Source organism: Podarcis liolepis (assembly GCF_965112155.1).
Source record: "Podarcis liolepis genome assembly, chromosome: 14".
Classification (NCBI taxonomy): Eukaryota; Metazoa; Chordata; class Lepidosauria; order Squamata; family Lacertidae; genus Podarcis; species Podarcis liolepis.
In genome coordinates, this window is record NC_139569.1 from 2,096,761 (window position 1) to 2,119,754 (window position 22,994).

The window sequence follows — 22,994 nt, forward strand, 5'->3', positions numbered from 1 at the left end:
GCTGCTTGGAGCAAAGGTGGAATAGAGAGCCGCTGCCCGAACCTGGACGCCCCAGACCTCCCCAAGATGGCCGCGGGAGGCGAACCGTCGCGCACGTCACGCCAGACGGCGCGGCGTCTGTTTCCCTCCCGACGCAAGACGGGAAAAGGAGCTGCGAGCTCGTTGGCCCTGGGGCCAGACAGGCAGGCCGGCCCAGTGCGGGCGCGTGTGCGCAGGCGCGCTAAAAGAAGCGGCTAGGGAGGGGGGCCGGGGCTTGGGAGCGCGCCTGCGCAGCAGCAGCAGCCGCCTCAGCCTGAGCCTCAGCCGCCGCTCTGAGGCGGCGCGAGCTCGCGCAGTCGCCGTTCGCGTCCGGCGGCGGGAGGGGGGGTGGCGGGCGTCGAGCTCGGTGAGGCGGCGCCGCCGCTGCTGCAGCTGCCGCCGCCTGAGGAGAACCACGGAAGGGAGGCCGCAGGCGAGACCCGCGAGGGCGAGAGGAGGGCAGCGATGGCGGCGGCGGCATCCGTCGGCTGACCCGGCCTCTCGCCTTTGGGCCGGTGGGCCCGGCGCCCTCCTGAGGGGAGCCATGTCGAACGCGGGGACCCGGAGGGCCGGATCCAGCATCAAAGTTCGCCTCACAGGTAAGGAGGGAAGGCGGCGCGCGGGCGGGCGGAGGCGCTCCTCGTCCTCGTCCTCCTCCGGCCTGGGAGACGCCGAGGGCGGGCGCCGCCGCCGCCGCCATCCCGCCCCGTTGCGGGTCAGCCCCCGGCCCCGGCCCGCCGCTGCTTCTCTCGGGCGGGCGAGGGGAGAAGCGGCGCGGTGCCCGGCAGGGCCCTGCAATGCGAGGCCGGAGGAAGAAGGCGAGACTCCAGAGAGCGGGGAGCCTCGGGGTCTTTTCTCTCTCCCCGCAAAGTCTTAAGAGCAGCAGCCTTGTGGCAGGTCAGGGCTGCTCTGCCACCACCTGAAAATCTCTCTCGAACTTGTTTTGTCCTGGGACTGAGAAGAGCCATAGCCCATTGACAATATATATATATATATGCTTAAATACACTAATGGTATCCAACATGTCATTGGAAAATAGTTTTGGATTGAATGTTCACATGGCAGTGATGGCCATTATCTCCCCCCCCCAATCTTTCACTTTTTCATTTTTCACTTCAATTCCCTTTTAATTCCTATACCTCCCCCCTACTGTACACAAGGTGGCTTACTGCAACAAAACAGAAGTGACAAAGAACACACACACACCTTATAATAGTAAGTAGGTTAGGGATTGCTCCATCCTTCTCTTGTTTCTCTCCCATCGCCCCTAATTTTCTTTTGGGAAGAAGAAAAGGTGTGTTCACACAGGGGGACTCTTGATTCTTCTCCATTCCTCTCCCCCCCCTCCATTTTCGTATGGATGCCGAATGCCCCTTGCTGAGAATGACAAGTGGGGGAAGAGTGCTGCTCTGCACAGGTCCTGCTTCTGAGCTGCCCACCGGTGTCTGCTTGCCCACTGTGAGTACAGGATATGGGACAGTACACTACAGATGGGCATTCCAGCCCTGCAAGAAAGCTCAACTAAGCTGGGGTTGCTGTACTTCCTTCCCTCTTCTCCACTTCATTCCTTCACAGTTCTCCCCATTGGAGCTTTGCAGGATGACTCTTAGGGGGGAAAGGCAGAATTCTAGCCTAAACCTCTTGCAGTTTATAGGAAGCAGGTAAACTTGTTTTGGTTTCTGTTGAGTCAATAAGGCGTATTAAGGATTAGGTGCTTTTTTCTTGGGATTCTGTAGAACTGGAGCGCTTTGGAAGCCATTCCTCTTTTGAAAGGGCATTGCATAGCAGTGTTGGATGTAGCTGCAGTTCCTTATTTCAGAATGCTTCTGTTTTCTTAATGTCTGACAGAATCAATTTATACCCAGCTATTATGTGCAGACACCAAAGAGAGTCTCCTTTAGAAAATTGGATTTGGCCAGCCAGACTTTTGGGGGGCCTGAAGGGAAGGTTGGGTTTCATTAAAGACTTGTTGGGATGGGCACCTCAAGAATTGTGTTGGTTAAAATAGTTAAAGTGCTTCTTAATGTGGATTTGCAAGGTGTATTTGCAAGGGATTGCAGCTTTGGGTTTTCCTACTGAGAGCTGCTTCTCATATCATGAGGAGGCAACAGGATTCAAAATTAGCAGGTCGCCAGGTGCATTTCGCACCTAAAGTTTCTCCATTTGTGAGCACCTCAAAAAGTCTGGGTGCCATTTTTTGTGCCTGGTTGACTCTCAAGGATTCAGGAAATGTATGTGCTTTGAAGTCTCGAAGTATATGTTATGGTCAGACAATATGTTAAGGAGTGTAACAATAAAGAGTAGAGTATTTTGAAAATCCAAGTATGGTACCAATATTTTTATTGCAAACGCCAAATTAAACATGTATTAACAATTTCTGTTAAAATGTGATATTAACAATGTCACTTATGTGAATTGCGTCTTAGTCATGCTTATAAATAAAAAGTGTTACTGACCCTCCAAATGGCGACTAGACATTCTGTTTTGGCACCCACAACCCAGGTCCCAGGAGCCATTTGGCTCCTAGCTTTTCTATCCCAGTTTCTAACACTGGGAGACAAGTATGTATTTCAAAATAGAAATATGTGGTGGAGAAAAAGCTCTAAATATTAAGAAGTTATTTGCTGAAGCACAAAATTCCATGGTTTGAATAAGATACAGGTGAAAGTTAGAAATTCCTTCCCTTTCATTTGTTTTCTTGTTGTTAATCCTGTGAACTGTCCTGAGACCTGCGGGTATATGGCGGTATACATTTTTTTAAAAAAACTATCTTGTCTTAACAGCAACTCTTGTTCCGTTTTTTGTTTCGCACTTGTTGCATTGCATAATTTGATTTTTTTACTATTGTGTTCCTCAAAGACAGCCTTTCTGTCGAGCTCTGAGTTCTAACCATTAGAGCCACTATGCCCACACCTTTTCTATAAGGCTACTGTATCTGTGTTGAACTTGTGTATTTTCTTCAACATGTAGTAATCTCCAGTTGAAATTTTGTCTGCTGTGGCTATTTTGAGAGCTGGTGTACAGTGACTAAGAACTGTGAACCAGGTCGGTCTCTGGTTAATATATTTATTCATCTATGAATTTCCTATTTGACGTTAGGTCAGGCATGGGAACCTGTTGATCTCGCAGAGTGTACTATAACTCCTACAATTCCTAACCATTGCTCATTCTTGCTGGGGCTGATGGGGTGGAATATCCTCTGGAGGATAGATGGGATGTAAGAAGGCATTGTTTTCCATTCTTCGCTGCAGTTGGTGCTTGTACCACTGCTTTTGTTTCGCTGCAGTTCATCTGATTCTCCCAAAACCCAGTGTTTGTTGTGATGAAATTATGTAGCTTATTTAATTTATGTTGTTATTCTCATTGTTATTTGGTTCTTTCAATGCAAAAGAAACAATGCAAATTGGGGAGGGGGAGAGGAAGTAATCAATTATGTAGCATTTGCAGACTCAACCCAGCAACAGCAGTGAATGCTGATCGTATTCGCTGGTTTGATTTCTGTTCCAGACATGGGATGAATAAGTGGCCATTGGCAATTTCCGCTCCTGTTTCCTTTTTTTGACATCCCTACTGGAGGACCTCAAATTCTTCATCTTTGCTCATTGTAGGCAAACTACTCTCTTTCAGTTGTTCTGTTTGTTTCTGCAATATAGAAATGATAACACTGACATAACTTAAAGAATTACTGCAAGGATTACTGACAACGTATGTGAAATGCTTTTATGTAATTACTTATTAATAAATAAATGCTGCATGTAACCATGGCAGGGTGTGTGTGTGTCCTCTGTAGTTTTCAGAGTTCATGCAGTTTTCTGCACAGATGTAATACACATATGTGAAATGCGTGAACTAGCCATTGGAATCCAGACAGTGTTCAACTTCCTGTCTGTCACCTCCCTCCCCTTTCCAACAAAACTTAAAATTCCCCAAGAGAGTGTCTACTGATCCTATCAAAAGATGACTGGCAACGGCCTTGATAGATTGTTCCTGTGGGGAATTGCCTGCCTCCAAGCCCTGTATCCTAGAGAGTCTTGCCAAATGTAGTTCAGAAATCAGCTTCTCCTTATTTGTGTGTTCTGCCTAGTAGTGAATCCACTTCTGTCAGAAAATTAATCTTCCCATTTGCCAATGTACATTTTAATAATAATAATAGTAGTAGTAGTAGTAATCATCCAGTAGGGGAGGTCCTGTGCTGCATTTGTTTTTTCTGGAGTGGTCTCTGGTGCATGGTTCCCCCAGGCCCCGGGGGCCTGCTCTTTTCATGCTAGCCAGGGCCCGGTAGGCTCGGGGTGTGATTCCTTGTGGCCTCCCTGGTCCTCCCAGTACCCTCCTACCTCTCTCCCTTGGTGGCCGCAGCAGTGACAGCGGCAACGGTAACACCAGTGTACATTTTGAAGAAAATTGTTCAGTATCTGGCAGTGATTTAATGTATTTTTTGCCTGTTTTGCTTTCTTTTAGTGAACTACATGTTAACATTTTTATTCATTTTTATAGCTCAGATAATGATTGTGCAAATATGTGACATACTATTTGCTTTGTGACTTTTCTTTGTCTCAGTTATCTAATAATCTTTTAACACATTCTTTTTCAAAAGTAAACCATATTGCAAATGCAAATTGCTTTTCCAAAGGGAGAAAAAAATTATAAAAACTTTCAAAATACGTAGAAGTCATTATGTTCTCATGTATCCTTTGCTTTTCTCTACTTCCTGTCCTGCTGTTATATGGCTTTTTTCTGTTGTACAGTCTTTTAGATATCGTATTTAGGATTGCATTCTGAAGTCAAATAAGAGTTGTGATTATGCAAAACACTTTGAGTGAGAGCCAATGTAATGTTAGTATATGAAGTGAGAGAAGTAGCATTGTTGCAGAAGTAGCAGAACAGGGCAAAAAAGTATATGATTCATCACTTCTGCTGACCCAGGCTACCCATTGAATTTGACTGTTGCACTGTGTTAAGAATGGGGTTCTAAGTAGCAGAATGGCTATTTTTGCTTCTGGGCTGCAACAATTGGATCTTGCCCATAATGTACACAAACAGTAAAGCTGAAGGGGTTTTTTTAATAGAATTGTGGGTATTATAAATATTGGGTACAGTATGCAGACTCATGTAGACAGGGTTGTGCCATAAGGAGCTTACAGTCGAAGTGAATCTAGCAAGGGAAAACAGGAGTCAAGGGTCACAATATGAGTATTTACATGTGCTTAGGCTTGACATTGGTGATATCACTCACATGAAAATTTGACGTTGCCAAAACATTTGGACCATTGGACTACTTACTGAGTACTACATACTTAACAAGCCATGGCTTTCTAGGATCTCAGCCAGAATGCAAGGAAGTGTGTCTCATAGCCTGGCAGGGTAGGTTAGGAGGCGGCTTTCCACCACAAGAAACCCCTTTAGCCAAGGGGTGAAGAATCTCAGACCCTTTGGCTTTCTGGCCCTCAGCATTCTTTCTGAGTCAGGTCCCCTCTCCAGGCCTCATCCCTCATAAGCACTCCTCAGGTGCTTTTGCCAGGCTAGAGTGTACCCTAGAACTGTTATGTTGCTTGTTGTACAGAGGAAAGAGGCGCATCCATTGCTTTCACCCACTTTTGTCTTCAGCCTTGGACACCACTGATATGTGGTCCTGTGAAGGTTCCCCATGAGAGAATGAGACCCCTGGGCTGAAAATAGTTCCCTACCCCTCGTCAACTGGAGGTGCCAGAGACTGAACTTGGGATCTTTATGCAAAGCATATACTCCACCTGAGCCATTGCTGCTCCTAATTCCACTTAAGGGCCCAACTAGTTGCTTATAAATTAATATGACTACAGTGGGGTTGACGCCTGGATTTTTAAATATTTTCAAAGCATTTCCTTATTGAAGTATGTTAATGAATGAATCTTTACAAGCACTGCCTTTCACGTTGGGTTTTGCTCATTGAGATCAAGGACACTTTTCTTTTGAAAGGTGCTTAAGTTGTTTATGAAACCAGTTGTGTGCTGATACTTGTGTCTTTGCTTTCAGTGGTAGTCTTCTCTGTCACCATAATTATGCAGACGTGATTGGAGAGACTGTGGTTAATAGAATTCTATGGCTTGTGTAAACGCCAGCAGCAATAATTTATTGAGACCTTCAGGCTTCTCAGTCTTGGTAAAGCAAATCCAACACTTTAAACTTTTATAAAACAAACAAAACAAAACATTGTCATAGTATAATATACTACAACTTAAGTGTTTAGCATGCTGCAGAATGGTTTTAAATAGCTGTTGCTCCCTTTTGCTTACAGTAGAAGCAAATTTCCAACATTTATTCAGATACTCATGGTTGATGTCTTCTGTGGAATTCTGTGATCTGACAGTTAAAGCAAAGTGTTAAATATAGTATTGCCCCTATGACTAATTTCATAGCTTAACTGAAGATGAACCATCTGGATATGCATTAAACTAAACCAATGTTCAGATTTTTTTTTATGATGAAGATATAGAGATTGAAATATCACATTGCAAATTAAAGGTGATTCTCTCCTTGCCACCCCGTATTTTTTGTTCCTATTATGCATGCCAAGAAATCATTGGCTTATATATCTTTCCCCCCCGCTTACATATTTTCTCTTTCAGTAGATAAGATTTAAGCATTATTAGGGTGTATGTATGTGTGTTCGTGTTCCTCTCAGTAATGTACACTGTGTTGACATGAGAAGATAGAGTCATAAAGGGTAAACTATGTAGATCTGCCCTAAGTAATCAAATGGAAAGGAGGAATAAAAATAACTAGATTGGAGATTAAGGCTGTGTTTCTCAAACATTATAACCTGTATTGAGAGAGAGAGGGTGAGGGGTTTGGATAATTAGAAGCATCTGAAGTATTCATTAATTATCCAAACAAACAAAAACACAATTTCTTCCTAGTATGTTTGAACTTGTAGGAATTGTCTGCTTTTCTTGTGCAGAAAAATAGCTCTTAACGTTTTTTAAAAAGGTAATCAAGGGCGTCTTTTTTTTATTAAAAAAAAGGGCTGTGGCCTGTGTGATATCCCCTGTTTACTTTTGATGAGTAAAGCCAATGCTGAAAAGTTAATTCACTGATCAATGACACTAACATTGATTGGCCCCGACAACTTTGTGTGTCTTTTTCAGTAACAACACAGTGACAACAGGCTATTCATCTTATCTAAAATATTACATGTATAATAAATTTGTTTCTTTAAAAAATATACTTGTTCTTTTATAAACATACAAACAGTAAACATAACGGATCATTCTGATAGAAAGTAGCAAGAAATCAGTATCATTGGTGTATGGACAAGGTCATTACAATAAGGTGGTGCAAGGAAATAGGTCTGGGAGATATATTTGTTTTTTGCCTTTTCGTTATGTGTAGACACACTGTAGTCAGTGTATCTTACTAAAACTGAAAAACTTTCTGAACAGATAAGTTTTGACTTCAGCAAATCATTTTATTGCTTAATTACATACAATGGAAATAGCTTTGCTTAAACTTGCAGAATTCCCTTCCCTTCCCTCAGGTGGCTTACTGACTGGTCTGGGTAAGAGGGCACAGCTTTGCTGTGTATCTTACTAGTATTTGGATGGTAATTGCCTAAAATGTTGCTTTATTCCTTTGATAGGAAATGTGGAAGTGTACTACTTTTATGTGTTGAAATGTCTAAAAACAAATTATTATATATGCTAATTGATAAATGCTACCTACTATATTCATTAACTTTGTTTTCAAAGAAATGCTGTATCTTAGCTTTGAATAACAAAACACTTGATAGCATTATATGGAAGCAAGGAAGAAAGTATGGTAATTTCCCACATGCGGAACTAATAAGGAAATGTTTTAAATACCACATGCTGTATTTGTGTTCTCTGTATAAGAGAATACCGATAGGAGTAGTACGAAAGTAATACCTGGATCAGATGGTTAGTGACTTTGAGAATCTGTTAAACTCTAGAGCAGAATAGTTCTGTGTTACCTTTGCCTACTAATGTTTAATCGCGTTAGAGGCCAGAACTTACGGTATGTTGGCTTATGTCAAGGGCAAAGCAAGTGCAGCAGACACAAATCCTTCAGGCTGTTTGATTCATAGCTGACCGAGTGGCATTAAGAGAAAGCTTTCCGTTTTGTAAGATACTGGTTGGGATCCAAAATGCTACGGCAGAAATTCATGTGTTCGGATGGGGCATTAACTAAGGGTTTATGTTTCTCAAACAGCAGCCTCTTTCCCCAGGTCACATAGGAAACCACTTTTGAAAGTGTAGTTTGTGATAAGGCATAGGAATCTATTGTTCAGAACCCACTGCACATAAAAATAACCATGTTGGATCCCAACTGCTAGATTAACTAATGCAGATTGATTTATGCACTTATTTGTAATGTGCATAAACAAATCCATTATTGTTACAGATACTGAAATAATACACAAAGGGTGTGGTGGTAACAGCTGTGTTCACCTCGGTTGCAGCTGAAAGGAATTCTCTCTGGATCAGGCGTGCCTGTAGCATCTTGTGCCATGAACTAGAAATACCTTTTGCTGGCTGTTGTCTTGCGGTTCAGATGGAGATATTGTTGTGCTATAGCTATGAAGGTTCCTGTAACTTTGATGTGATAATCTTTCACTATTCTTGGTGTCAAATTTGCTGCAAAATGCCATGATGAATGATCTTCCAAGACTATATTATTGTAGAACCTGATCTGTGAATTCTCAGGACTAGTGTGTTGTTGCTTATGTTTTTATATTCTCTGGTAATGATGTCATTCAAATTAGATAATATCAAATAGAAGTAAAACCTATATTAAGTGATAAAGAGAAATGGTAATACTCCTGCAATGAGTGGAATTATTTAAGGGGAAATTGTTTAGTGTATAGACTATAGCAGAGAGATGCCGGCACCCATGTACACTAGAACAACTGCATACAGGAACAGTGTAATTTGTTTTATTAAATGGACTACCTCTTGAGTTTCAAAGAACTCATAGCAAAATGTTAGGATGGGGGAGAAATGACTGGTGAAAAGTATTATAAAACACGGGTAGGGAACCTCAGACCTGGGGGCCAAATGTAGCTCCCTGGGACTCTGTCCCAAGGCCCCACCCTTCACCAGCCCTGCTCCATGCCTTCTCTGAGTGTTTTTCCCTGACTGGAATGTAGGATATTGCTTGCCTGGGTGAAGAAGGCTGTGTGTACAAACTCTGGCTTTTGAATGACTGCAGGTTAGGTAAGAGTTTCATCTATTGCTCTGCCCACTTTCTTCTCTGGCCTTGCCTACCACTGGCATTTGTCTCCCAGAAAGTTGCCCTTGGAGGAATATGGACTTCGGGCTGAAAAAGCTTTGACAACAAGTGGGAAACCTGTCTGATAGTCCTTAATATGGTAATTCAGGAAGCTCTTTGCAGACTGACTGACAATGCAGCTAAGTCCCAGTGCATTCAGTGGGACTTATTCCCAAATGAGTATGTGTACGTTTGCAATTTAACTTATCCCAAATTGCCTCAAAGCCCCATGACAAATAAACTGTGCCCATTCTCGCTCTGAAAATGCAAATCTCAGCAGTTTTCTGAATGTACCTATAGCACTAACTCAGGGATTCATCCTTTGAAAGATAAAGAGCAGAAGTAAAGAAAAATATAATAGTTCTTACATTAGCCAAGATAGAGATTAACTTTAGATGACTGATTAGTATGTATACTTCTTTTCTTTTAGTGGTCAATGAAAGTATCTACCCAAGAGTGATTTGCAAAGTTTTAAGAGTGACAGTTTCTCAGTCCAGAAATTGGGAAGCCTATGAGACAGATATGTATGGGCTCTACCAAAAGGTCTACGTGAGTCTTTTGATGGTACATGGGAATATGCACCCTCATCTGAGGCCATGAGCTATTTGTCCCTCTCTCCAGTTCTAGATAGGTTCAAGTGATGCCAGTGGCTTTATAGCTGTCAAAATGAGAATGCGGCTCTGGTCTTTCATATGTGTTCATGGAAGGATGGAGTCCAGGAAGATCTGTGAAAAAGCATAAACTGTATGTGCCTAGGTAGTGCTTGGTGATGACCACAAATAGCCATCTGTTCAGTGCGCTATAATAATATCCCCGATTCATAACAATTTGTGACTGAAATATTTAAGGAAATTTATGTCACACCTAGGCTTTAATTATAATTTAGTCTTCAACCCACATGTTACAGCATAAATGTATAGGCTTTATTATAGTTAGGAAGATGCATATATGTACAACTCTGATTTATGGCAGGTGTGGAGACCAATCTTGCATAGACATCTGTGACAGTAAAACTTAAATGAATTCTACCTGGTCTTCTCAGTATTGTAGTTGTGCAAGGTGGCTACTTGTCTAGTCTGATACAATGTCTGATACAGTGTGAGCAGTCAAACCAGGAAGGCATTTAACCAATTTCCCATGTCATCAGAGCCTGTAAACTATAGTTAATCAGCTTCAGAACAAGCCAGAATCCTAATTCACTGTTTGAAGGAGATTTTGGATTGTTTTGAAGCTGGTAACAATGACTATCAATTTGGATGAAAACTGATGCAAAAGATTGTTGATGGAAACCTGAACTACTTAATTAAAAAAAAATTATTGCAGTCCTAAGTGCATTTACTGAGCTCAGTGAGACATACTCTAGTTAGCATAAATGGCCAGGAATTTAAGACCTAAATTTGTTGCTCAACTCAGAATGTTTTTTCTGCTTTTTGTTTCGTTATGGCTGATAACTAAACAAAATTATTATTACCCACTTTAGCAGAGGCATGCTTACGATAGTATCAAATGTGTCTTTTCTCAGTCGCTTGGGTTGTTGAGCTTTTGCTGTCAACAGAAGATTTTTGTTTGTTTGTTTCTCTTGTCAAGCCATCATGTTTATATATTTAATGGAGATTAACCATGGAGAATTACTCCTCTGCTTGTCCTGCTCTGTGGTGCAGCAATGCTTGACTGAAATGTAAGAAAAGGTGAGGTTCAAGCTGTACTCTGGGAAACACAGAACTCTGAGGTTGCTGCAGCAATGAACAGGCTGAAACTGAGTCCTTGTATAGTAATAGCAGCAGGTGCAGCATGATTGTTAGCAACCCCTATGTTGGAAGCTGCTATTTGATGTAAAGGGGTCCAGCCTCCTCCAGTAGTTTCTAACTGTGATACAGAAGTGGAGGCACAAGTTGTCATGGGTCTTCCATAGTGAAGCCCTTGGAGCCAGAGGATGCCAGTGCCACATCCTCTGTCTAGAGGCAGGGGGTGCTGGTCCTGCAGCTTCCTTGGGTAGAAGCACTTCTACATGCCCTTCTCCTTCAAGTTTGGAGTCCTTTCCACCACCACCTGATTAAGAAGAATCTGACTTCTGGTCAGAGGCGGAGTTAGCGGCTCTGGCACCCAGAGTGGTGCACATGCTGTGCCTGCAGGGCAGGGTTAATCGGCCACGGTGAGTGGTGAGTGTCCCGGGGGCGGGGTGCTGCCTGTGGTGAGCGTCCCAGGGGGGACATGTCACCCCCCCAGGGATGACACCTGGGGCAGACCACACCCACCGCACCCTCCTTCCTCTGCCAGTGCTCCTGGTCCCTGACACAAGTGTGTGTGTGTGTGTGTGTGTGTGTGTGTGTGTGTGTGCCACTGGAGAAACCATGATATGCACCAAACAGCCTGGAATCCGAAGCATTTCCTGAGTAGAAGTCTGATCAAATTGGAGCACTTCACTTCCAAACTAAACCAGAGCAGATCTGAAAACTATTCCAAGATGATTGAGAAAGAAGAGAGGAGAGAGAATGAATTTTAAAAAAATGCAGAGAAAGCAACATTTTGATTTTTATCTAAATGAGAATGAATTTAGAAGTTCTCAGATGATAATTGCAAGTTCATCAATACCAGTCTTTTTGTCATAGTAAGGGCTTGGAAAACCCATTCATACAACCCAACAATACTTAGTTAGATTGGGAATAAAATTCCAAAGGAATTTCCTCTCCAAATTTGAGATTTTTCTGTACAGTCACAGTAATTGTTTCAATTACCCTCTCCCCCAAAATTACCAATGTCGGACATTGTATGAACATGTGTTTTAAAGAAGCATTGTTCATGCCTATTACATCTCCATCAGCTATATGTCTTAAATAGCCCTTTCCTAAACATAGTGGAGTCCAGAAAATTCTAAGTACAGTCGTACCTTGGAAGTCAAACGGAATCTGTTCCGGAAGTCTGTTTGACTTAAAAAATGTTCAGGAATCAACATGCGGCTTCCAGATGGCTGCAGGAAGGTCCTGCAGCCAATCAGAAGCTGTGTCAGACGTTCAGGTTCCAAAGAACATTCGTAAACCGGAACACTCACTCCTGGGTTTGGGGTGTTTGGGAACCAAAATGTTTGAGTCGCAAGGTGTTTATCAACCAGGGTAGGACTGTTATTTTTTTGTTGTAAGAGTCTTAGTCTAAAGTCCAGAGAAAGTCCTTGTTATATAGAATTTAGCACAGTTACCCATTGCTCTTCCCTCCTAAAATGGTTACTCTATAGCCTTTCCAGGTTTCATTATAGAATGTAGCCTAATAGCCTTAAATGGCCTCTTTCAGTTGTCTCCGTGAGTAAAATGACAACCTGCAGCTTAAGGTTGCACTCCAAGCCAGGGAATTGTCAAGTCTCATAATAAATGAGCTGAGAAGGGATTAAATATTTTAACATTTCATGGTGATACAAGATAAAGCTTGGGATTTTATCAGTGCTATTGTGTTATGCCTGAGTGTCCTAAATCTTCAGTTTGGTTGTAAACAAGAAAAATGGGCACAAATATTATAGATCAAATAGTTCAAAACTAGCAAGTGAATATTGGCAGACTATAATCCTAGTGGATATCTATGGTAGTAGCCAAAAATCTTTTCCACTGGGAATGTTCCAAACACAGTCCAACACTTTTGTATGCTTTCTTATACTAGAGCTTGGATAATATGACTGCATATATATGTCTGTGTGTTTTGTCAGTCAGCTCTGGTGTCTGTCACTGGAGGCCTGCGTAAACAGAGTATTAATTCAAATTTGAAGTCATTAACTTGGCTGTTGAAATAATGCTGTCATATTTGAGGAACAAAAGTACAACACATAGACTGACACAGCTTCAGTTTGAATAAAAGCCCTCTTTCATAATAGTGTGTGCTGTTAACTCTGCTACCTTATAATCTGTGTAGTTGATTTTGCCTGAGATTCAAAACTCCTTGGTATAGTGTTTCTTTAGGTGTAAAGTTGTAAAATATAGTTGAAATGCAGACTGTAAAGAACAATTGTTTAAGGACAGAAATATTCTGTTTGTTCTAGCATACAACTTGTAGAATATCTTTTGAATGGGCAGGATAACCCTGTTACAGGTTGTATTGATAGAACCATTTGCCACCCACTGACTTGGACATTCACTCTTTCCAATTAGCTAAGTACTCCATACCCTCCGTTTTTTCAAAAGCCAAGCCATAGACTTTCATATTTTGAAATTTTCTCTGTGGTAGTTTTTGTTATGTTAATGGTGCCACAGACCCCCTGTGTCCATAGACCACCAGTTGGGAACCACTGTTCAAGATGAAGAACAATACACTTCAGTTGTGCTATATCTTTGTGGAGCAACTGTTGGGAATTGTTTTTGATCAATCAGTTTAATAGCATAACAGTTTGGAAGGCTTTTCTTTCACAATGTTTCTCCCAGTGGACAGAGGTAGAAAGTGGAGTCCCCCAAGGATCCATATTGGGACTGGGTTTTTTTTTAACTTGTCCAGAATTAGGGGTGCCAAGTAAAATGCAAGGAAGTGTAATTTCACATTGCTGCTGCTGCTGCTGCTGCTGCTGGCATTGGTCTGTCTTGGGAGACAATGGAGGAATGCACCAGTGTGGGTATGGGTGTGGGTGTGAGGTCAAGCTGTTGGATGTTGCAGCTACCCTCATTCTGACCATAGGGTCATATTGGACAGCTAAATGAAGCTATTAGCCCAGCTGCTGCAGTTTGTGGAATCTGATATGAAGTATATCTGAAATTGATATAAGGGGGAAATTGGAAGGTTAAAGAGTTTCTTGAACTGCATAGCTGTTGATTACTCAATGTGTAGACCTCAGAATGCATTTTCACTCCAGTCGTTTTCATATAGTAGAAAGTGCTTCTTACTAAAGATGTTGGTGTCAGGATTAAAATGCTGACCAAAGTTAATGATGTGGTAATAGCGTAGAACTAGGACTTGGGAAGCAATCAGATTTCAACTCTGTCCCAGATTTTGTCTGTGACCTTGGGCAGTGCATGCCGATCCTTAATTTCATTGGCCTGTATGGGTGGTTGTGCAGCATTGCATTGAATTACAGCTTTCAGTAAGCTGGAAGCGTTAGACATGCAAAAACATTTTTGGCAGGTGAAATTCAGCATGGAATCTCAGTTATGCGTGCTCGTGGGAGGAAGGACACAATTCTCCATACTTGGAGTTTGCTTCTTTGTTATGCAAGCATTTAAAGCAGCTTGCTCTTAAAAAATGATTCCATGGATCTTTCCCTAAACTCTAACATGGTTTATTGAATAACAAAGGGGTTGCTCTCAGGCAGTTGAAGAAAGTGAATAATTAACAAGTATATCCCTAGCTGCATGTGAAATAAACTGTTCCGCAGGGGAAATCCTCTCAGTAGTGCTCTGAGGAAGCCCAGGAGGAGTGCACTTTAGAAGTCTGGGTTCAGTTTGTATTTCTGATGCATTTCTTTGCTGCCTCACTTCATTGCACTCTACAGATAGCTTCGTTCCATTAAAAGGGACAATAGATTAGGTTATAAAAATGTCTAATACATAGTCAAATGGGACCACAATAACTTCTGCCCTTATTTCATGGTGTAGGTTTTTTAAAAATGATATAGGCAGTTCAATCAGGCACTGTTAAGGGACAAGATCAAATAGGAATGGTGCAAATGACCAGTGGGAACGGGGGATGGGACACTGTAGACCTGGTCATCCAAGCATCTCATGAAACCACAGAGGTTTTGCTACTTTATTGGGTTGTCGTCATTTTTGTTTTTATTATGTATTTTCTGTATTTTATATTGTGATCTTATGTTGTGAATCACCCTGAGATATATGGGTATAGGGCGTAGTAGTAGTAGTAGTAGTAGTAGTAGTAGTAATAATAATAATAATAATAATAATAATAATAATTAATAATAATAAAATAATAATTTTATCTAGCCCATCTGGTTGGGTTTCCCCAGCCACTCTGGACAGCTTCCAACAAAAGATTAAAAATACACTAAAATGTCAAACTTCCCTAAGCAGGGCTGTCTTCAGATGTCTTCTAAACGTCAGATAGTTTATCTTTTTGACATCTGATGTCACCATCATCAAGTAGTATATAAATTTTGTTAAATTAAAAAAACAACAACCTGAACTTAAGGCTGTTGTAGGTTTTCCTCTTTATTCACCTTTGTATCCTGGCTTTTAGTCTGTTGCAGATCCCCATATAGCATACATGTGGCTTCCAGGCACCATCCATTTAGGCACAAACAACTTACTAGACATCTTTTTAGCTTCAGCCTTATGTAACTTCAGGCTGTAGTCAGGGACTCATGTGTAATCTGTTGACTGATTTTTTCCCCTGGCTGTTTGAAATTTGAAAGTGAAGCGTTTATTCTAGTCCCACCGATGAGAGGCATGGGGGTAGTGAGAAAGAAAAACAGCATCTTTTAATGGTTTAGGATTTAGGTTGGTTTAGGATTTAGGTTGGTTTAGGATTTAGGTTGATAGTTGGAGAGGTAAAGATGTAGCAGAAAGACTGCCGGCCTTGAAGAAACCAAATCTAGGTATAATGTGATAAACTGCCTTTGGGCTACAGCCTAGCAACTGTCTGGCATTACATAGACAGTAAGGTCATATCTAGGGCTGGGCAACATTTGGTTTTCAACATCGTGATATATCACCCTGTAAACATTGTAATATACCTACAGGTAAAGGTAAAGGACCCCTGGACGGTTAAGTGCAGGCCTCATCTCGCTTTTCAGGCCAAGGGAGCTGGTGTTTGTCCACAGACGGCTTTCCAGATCATGTGGCCAGCATGACTGAATCGTACTGGCACACAGAGGACTGTGATGAGTGCCAGAGCGCACTGAAACTCTGGTTACTTTCCCGCTGCAGCAGTACCTATTTATCTACTGGTGTGCTTTCGAACTGCTAGGTTTTCAGAAGCCGGGACAGAGCAACAGGAGCTCACCCTGTGGAGTTGATTTGAACCGCCGATCTTCCAACCGGCAAGTGCAAGGGGCTCAGTGGTTTAGACCACAGCGCCACCTGTGTCCCCTTTACCTATGCTGATATATGACAATTTCTGAAATAAGGATGGAGCTATGTAGAGGCATTGGCTGGTTTCACTGTTTTTCCCACATTGCAATTTTAGCATAGCACACACACATCATGATTCACAATATATTGCCAGGTCAAAAATTATGAAACCGGTATCACAATATTGACTTCAAACCAATTTTGGGTGATATATTGTTATATCTCCCAGCCCTAGTCATATCCGTGTGGTTTTGTATTAATTTCTTGCAGCAAAATTTCAAAAATTGTATTAATTTCTTGCAGAAAATAGGTTTTAATAGGTGAATTCCTGACAAAGATAAAGATCTTGACCTACTTTACCCGGTGGGTTTTGTGGCAAAACATTGACATTGGTTTGCAATGGGAAATGCAGTTAGGATGAAATAATTTTATGCAGCAACTGCTGCTTCTTGTTTTATTTGGAGAAGGGGAGCTGTTAAAAATAAATAAATCCTGTGCTGCAAACATGTGAGTATTTTACCTGTGGTGGAATGTTGTATAGATAGCCATATGTGTTCATGACTGAAATAGTTACTGTTGTTGCAATGGTCATAGGGCATTCAGAGTACATATATATCATACAAAATCATGGGACTGAGAAGTGACTGTTTATCAGATTTCTGCTAAAGCTTGATCTTGGGGCAGTGTGCCATGGGATTTAATGTAGCATATGGCATGCAGCTTCAGTCTCCGGGTTTTCTCTAAATAATATTCAACTGTTTTGGAGAAGTAGTTCAGTTGTAATCATTGTACTTGCTATTTAAGCAAGTGTTTGTGACCGCCACTTTGAGCTGTACAGTGCTACTGTACAGATTTCTGACTCGGAACGCAGAAATAGCTTTGGGAATATAGCTTTTTGTTGTGTGTAGCACTGCTAGAAAAGATTTTTCCTCCTAAATAGGTCACTGATGATCCCTGAGTTGGGGGAATTGTATGTTATGCAGATTTGAAAGCCATTAAAGGAAGTTTTGATGTACTGAGATAGCTTCAACTGAGATTAAGGAGCAAGAGACTTAGGGAAAACTAAAAATAAACATTTCTTGGAATGTAATGAGGAAGTGCAACAAATAAAACACCTTTAGGTGAAAGATTGCAAAGAGGATAAAAAATAATGCTGAAGTATTTTCAGCATATTCCTTAGTTTTCTCTTTTGAAAGTAAGAATAGGTGATTTTTCTGTTTTGAGTTTCCCATATATTAATTTTTTCTTGAAGTAATTTAATGTTAACTTCCAAATTTTCCACTATCGAACTTCCACCGAGTAAATATAAATGAAGCATGGTAAGCACACCTAATGCTGTGGCAACTTTCAAATATCTCTTTGAATTTGGAGTTGTAAGCATATACTAGGTAGTGAAATTTCAGTGGCTAAGAAGGTGGGGGAGAGTAATTTGAGATAAAGTCTATCATCTGCTTGATATATTCATGGTACCACAGCTATTTCCATGCATCTAAGGATTTTTCCCACTTTACAATGACCCCCCCACCCAAAGAAGCCACATGGCAAACAAGTAGCTTATGACTTGACACAAAATAGATGCTGGTGAATCTACATACATATAAAAAACTGTTCTGAAAATGCTTTTTTAAAAGCGTTTTTAAAAAATGCATTGAATTTTCTATAAGGCTCACCAATCGCTATCTAGTGTCACATTGTTTATTGCACCTAAAATACTCTTAAAATGTTTTATTTGCAGCTGTATAGCTGAGTCTATAATGATTTTATTGCATTAGCCATGCGGCCATAGCATAATATACATAGAAATAACAACATAAAATGGGGGTGGGGAGATAAAAGTGTATGCCGTTCTAGGCGAATACTTTGAGAAAATGGGGATAACAAAGGTAACGGGAGATTTAAAACATTAAGTGACAGAGAATACAAAAAACAGGTTCGGTTGTGCGGCGTATCGACTACATCTGTGGTATTGAGGAAGGAGTTGGTGCCGCTTTCCTCTTCATCACACTAAGCAGGAAATTAGCTGTCATCTCGGTAATCCAACGGTCAGAATCCTGCAGAAGAAGGGACACTATCCAAGGCTGGATTGGGAGATGAAGCTTGTTCACGAGAGGAGTTAGGAACCGAGATCTTTCATCTGTCCAGTTGGGACAGAAGAGCATTACATGTTCCATAGTCTCCAGAACCGTGTCATTGCAGGAGCATGTTCTATTTGCGCTGGGAACTCTGGAGTAACGACCCGACAGAACTGCTGTAGGAAAACAGTTGAGACGGGCACAGGTAAAGGCCCTTCGTTTAGCCTCCGAAGGAATTGTAAAGCAGTATAGAGGGATCCCTTCAGGGGGTGGAATAGCTAGGGCTAAGCCTGAACACGGCCCTCTTGCATGGGAAGCTGTGTTAGAGAAGTCAAGTTGCTGCAGCTTCTTTTTGATTAGAGGTAGGGCTGCCGGGCTTATACACTCTAAATTAAAAACAGTTTTGCGGTTCAAATTGAGAAGAGAGCGGAATTTGAGATTAATTGTAGTTTTCCAAGGAGAATTATGAATATCTCTTAGGATCAGATTGGAGAAACCACCTCTAATTCGAGCATCCGATGGTAGTAGGTGGGAGCTGTAGGAAATGGCTCGACTCCATGCTCGTTTTACAATTGAGGGCTGGGCGAACTCAAGACGTAAGGCTGCACCTGAGACACATCTTGGGACGCCGGAAAGAGATCTCAGAAACATGTGAAGTGGGCGATCCAAGTTACCTGATATTGCTGTAGTCCATACTTCGCAGCCATATAATAGTTTAGGGACAACTTTGGCATTAAACATTTGAATTGCTGCTGGAAGGTGTTTGCCGCCCTTCTGGTGATAAAATCGGACAATGGCATTAGAGGTTGTAGTTGCAGCAAGAGAGGCAGATTGTAGATGGGTGGTCCAGGAGAGATTATAAGTAAATATTAAGCCTAGATATTTAAAGGCTTTTACCTTTTCTAAGTAGCCACCTGTGATCTTAAGCGGCTCCAGCTTGAGTTTGCAGGAACGAGTGAAGTGGAGAACTTTCGATTTTTTATAATTAATACTAAGAGCTTCCGCCTTACAATAGGCGATAAATGCATTAACTGCATTTGCTAGGTCCGCAGCTGTTCTGGATAAGATGACGGCATCATCCGCATAGAAAAGGGAAGCAACGGGGTGGCCTGCTAAGTGAGGAGGGTACTTAGTTGCTAGCTTCAAAGGGGAAAGGGCGTCATGAAGATAAAGATTAAACAGTAAAGGGGCCAAGAGACAACCTTGTCGGACGCCCCTGGCCGTTGGGAATGGGGTGGTAAGGTAGCCGTTGGGACCAATTCGAACGCGAGCTGTGGTGTTTGAATAAAGGGAAATAATTAGGGAAAGGAGGTGTGGATCAATTCCCAAATGGGCAAGTTTGGACCATAATCTCTGTCTAGGAATGGAATCAAAAGCGGCCTCCAGGTCCATGAAAGCGGCAAACAGGTGGCCTTGCCTTGGTGCAGTGTATTTACTGGCAAGGTGATAAAGAGTTAGACAGTGGTCCATGGTTGATGCTGACTTCCGGAAGCCAATCTGTTCTGGCGGTAGAATGTTTCTCTCATGGACCCATGAAAGAAGTTCTTCCAGTAAGACAGCGGCAAATATTTTCCCCGGAATAGATAGTAAGCTGATGGGGCGATAGTTCCTAGGGATGTTTGGCTGGCCGCCTTTGAAAATCGGGACTATTGTAGCTTCTCTCCAGGAGTCGGGGATGTCTAAGGCGGAGGAGATAGCGGTGAATACAGAAGTCAGCTGTTCACTCCACCAGAGAGGATCAGTCAGGAAAAGGTCCAACGAGACCATGTCTGGGCCGGGGGCCTTATTCCTACGCATGGACATTATGATGTTGAAGATGCGGGTTGAGGTAAAATTTACTGAGGAGGTGGAGCTAGGAGAACGGGAACAGAGGTCCGACGGGGATTGAAGGTGATCTGTAAGATTATTTGGGGAAGCGAAACTGGCCGAATAATAAGCGATCCATTCGTCAGCGGAAATCAGGATAGCTGAATTGGGTGGTGCCGAGTCCTTAGAGAATAGCTGAGTCCTTAGAGAAGCATATGAAGCTGCTACTGAATTCTCAAATAGAATGCTTTAAGGATCTATTTTGTGGAAATAGTATTATTTTCACATGCAATCTTTAAACAGTAGTTCTTGAAAAAACATTTATCAAACTTGGATATTAAGTGTGTATGTAGGACGTACTATTGAAGAGGTATTTAGCTGGCCTTAAGGCTGCTGCAAAAGGGGAATGGCTCCATTTTTGAACGTTTTGGCTCCTGAACTCTGAAAACCTGGAAGTAAATGCTGCAGTTTTTGAACATTTTTCAGAACCCGAACATCCGACGCGGCTTCCACTTGAGTGCAAGAAGCTCTTGCAACCAGTCGGAAGCCGCGCCTCGGTTGTCAAACGTTTTGGAAGTCGAATGGTCTTCTGGAATGGATTACATTCGGCAACTGAGGCTTGACTGTACTAGTAACTTGAGAAAGCTAGTGCAGTTTCACCAAGATGGAAGATGCTGCAGGAGAAATATTCAGAAATGTATGAATCTATCAACAAAATTAATGAAGAGAATAGGATTTAATTCGCATCTTGATATATTCCACCCACGGCTTTATATTTCCTGTAAACTTTAAGAACTGGGGTGGGAGTGGTGAGTGGCTGGCCAGCGTAAACCCAGGAATATTGACATCGTCTAGAAAAGCTCTTGCTTCTCTCCTCTCATTGCTGTTTACTTCCAAAGCAGTGGGACAAATAAAATTACCCTTATGTGCTCACTGTTAAAAAAAACATTTAAGTCTGTTTACTAGATTTCCTGTGTCACAAAGTGCTACAAATTCTGATAATTTCTTCTCATTGATTTAATAATCTTGTTGGTGATAGCTGTACCACTCCAGTTCTAGAACAAAACTCTTAATTGTCCTTTCCAAAAATTCTCTCTTCCTATTCTTCCATTGACCACAGAGACCTTCTCCACGGCAAATTGGATCAGGGCTTTCAGTGTGATTAGGGAATGGCGTCCCTGTTGAAATGCAACAGGAAGCCACTATTTGTAGTTCCTGGAGAAAATTGGCAACATTTTTGTTTCAACAAGCTTTTCTAGCCGTATGGGGGTGGGTAGGAGGTGGAAGTGTAAATTTGTGACTTGGGTTTGTATCCCATTTAAAACTATTTTGTTTTTGTTGTATGCTTGTAAATCACCTTGAAATTTATATGAAAGTAAATTCATAAAACCAATAAATAAAATTGGCTAACTCTTGGTCAGTTGTTGAGAGAATCTGAACAAAATAATTGACAGTACAGTGGTACCTCTGGTTACGAATTTAATTCGTTCCAGAAGTCCATTCTCAACCTGAAACCGCTCGTAACATGAGGCACGGTTTTGCTAACGGCACCTCCTGCTGCTGCTGCGCGACTTCTGCTCACATCCCGGGGCAAAGGTCGCAACCAGGAGCATCTACTTCCAGGTTAGTGGAGCTCGTAACCCTAAGCGTTCGCAAGGGAGACGGTATATAACACGAGGTTCCACTATACAATTATCATTGTGCAGTAGCACAATTGAACCTGAAAGTATCCAAATATTATAATATATTGCCATTTCTTCCAAAATGCTATTTTCTGTAAAACTAAGAGAAGACCCTAGATTTTGCTTTAAAAGACAGTTTTGTAGTACTTGAATATGTTCTGATAACTAGGGCAAAAGCTTTGGTTTGTGACCAGCTGAGAGCAAAGTAAGATGATGGCAGCAGTCTTATTTGTTTAAAGATCTGTCCTAAGTATGTATAATGCTGTGTGCATGCTAAATGCTTCCCTGCCCACAATTTGGCTCTCTTCAGTTTGCTAGTCTTGCTGTTTGTCATTTTAGCCAAGCTCTGGTGAACTCAGTTGAAGATAACTATTTTGTGGGAATCTATGAGGAAGTAAGTGACAAGCAGGGAGGAATTTCAGTTCCCCTCAACCCTGCATCCCATTTCTTTAAAATGCTCTCCTCTGCACACAAAGAGGCAGGACCAGACAGCAGAAATGTGTCATCACTTTTAATAAGGAGAAGAGGCAGTAGATACTTAAAGGCCCTTGCCCATTCTGGACCTTTCCCCATCAAGCAAGTCCGCCTTGGTTGTTGAATGCCAGATTAACCCACAATTAAACAATACTGACCCACAACTTGATTGTGGATGAGAGTGCTGACATGGTGTGCGTTACCCGAGACCCAGTAATATTGATAAAACATCAGCAACTTTTAAAAATATTTGTCTGACTAGGCTAATCTGGAGAAAATTGCTTGTGTACGAAACCTTCATGTTCAGGCTTCTGTGTACATGCACCCCCCTAAAGTCATTTAATTGAAGGCTCATTGAGGACTAAGATTATATCTAATTCTAAACTATCAAGGAAAGGAAAATGTAAAAGTTCATAATACACTTCATAGGTCAGAGAATTAATAATACTGTGTTTTGTACAATGTCTTACTAACATATCTTTTTAAATGTGAAGAGAGAATTCTTAAGTGGAAGCTATTTTAGATTCTCTCAAGTTGCGTCCAGTTATGCAAGTTTCACTATTAAGACTAATGTAATAGTGTACAAGTTATTGGGTCAGGAGACAGGGTGTGGTGTATTGTGTGTGTGTGTGTGTGTGTGTGTGTGTGTGTGTGTACTGCAGGGATTGGTGTATGTTTTGCATTTGCAT

At 41.6% G+C, this 22,994-nt stretch overlaps 1 protein-coding gene across 4 annotated transcripts in view; it reads left to right on the top strand.

Moving 5' to 3' along the window:
- The first annotated feature begins 259 nt into the window (after window positions 1–259).
- Window positions 260–22,994, top strand: part of SMURF1 (SMAD specific E3 ubiquitin protein ligase 1) — a 50,688-nt gene continuing 27,953 nt past the window's right edge. For 2 of the 4 annotated variants that reach the window (XM_083474728.1, XM_083474729.1), the window contains exon 1: window positions 260–617. In XM_083474728.1, the coding sequence (XP_083330854.1) occupies window positions 563–617 (55 nt within the window). In that variant the 5' untranslated portion in view covers window positions 260–562. The remainder of the gene's footprint in view (window positions 618–22,994) is intronic. The other 2 variants (XM_083474730.1, XM_083474731.1) reach the window with 1 other exon arrangement.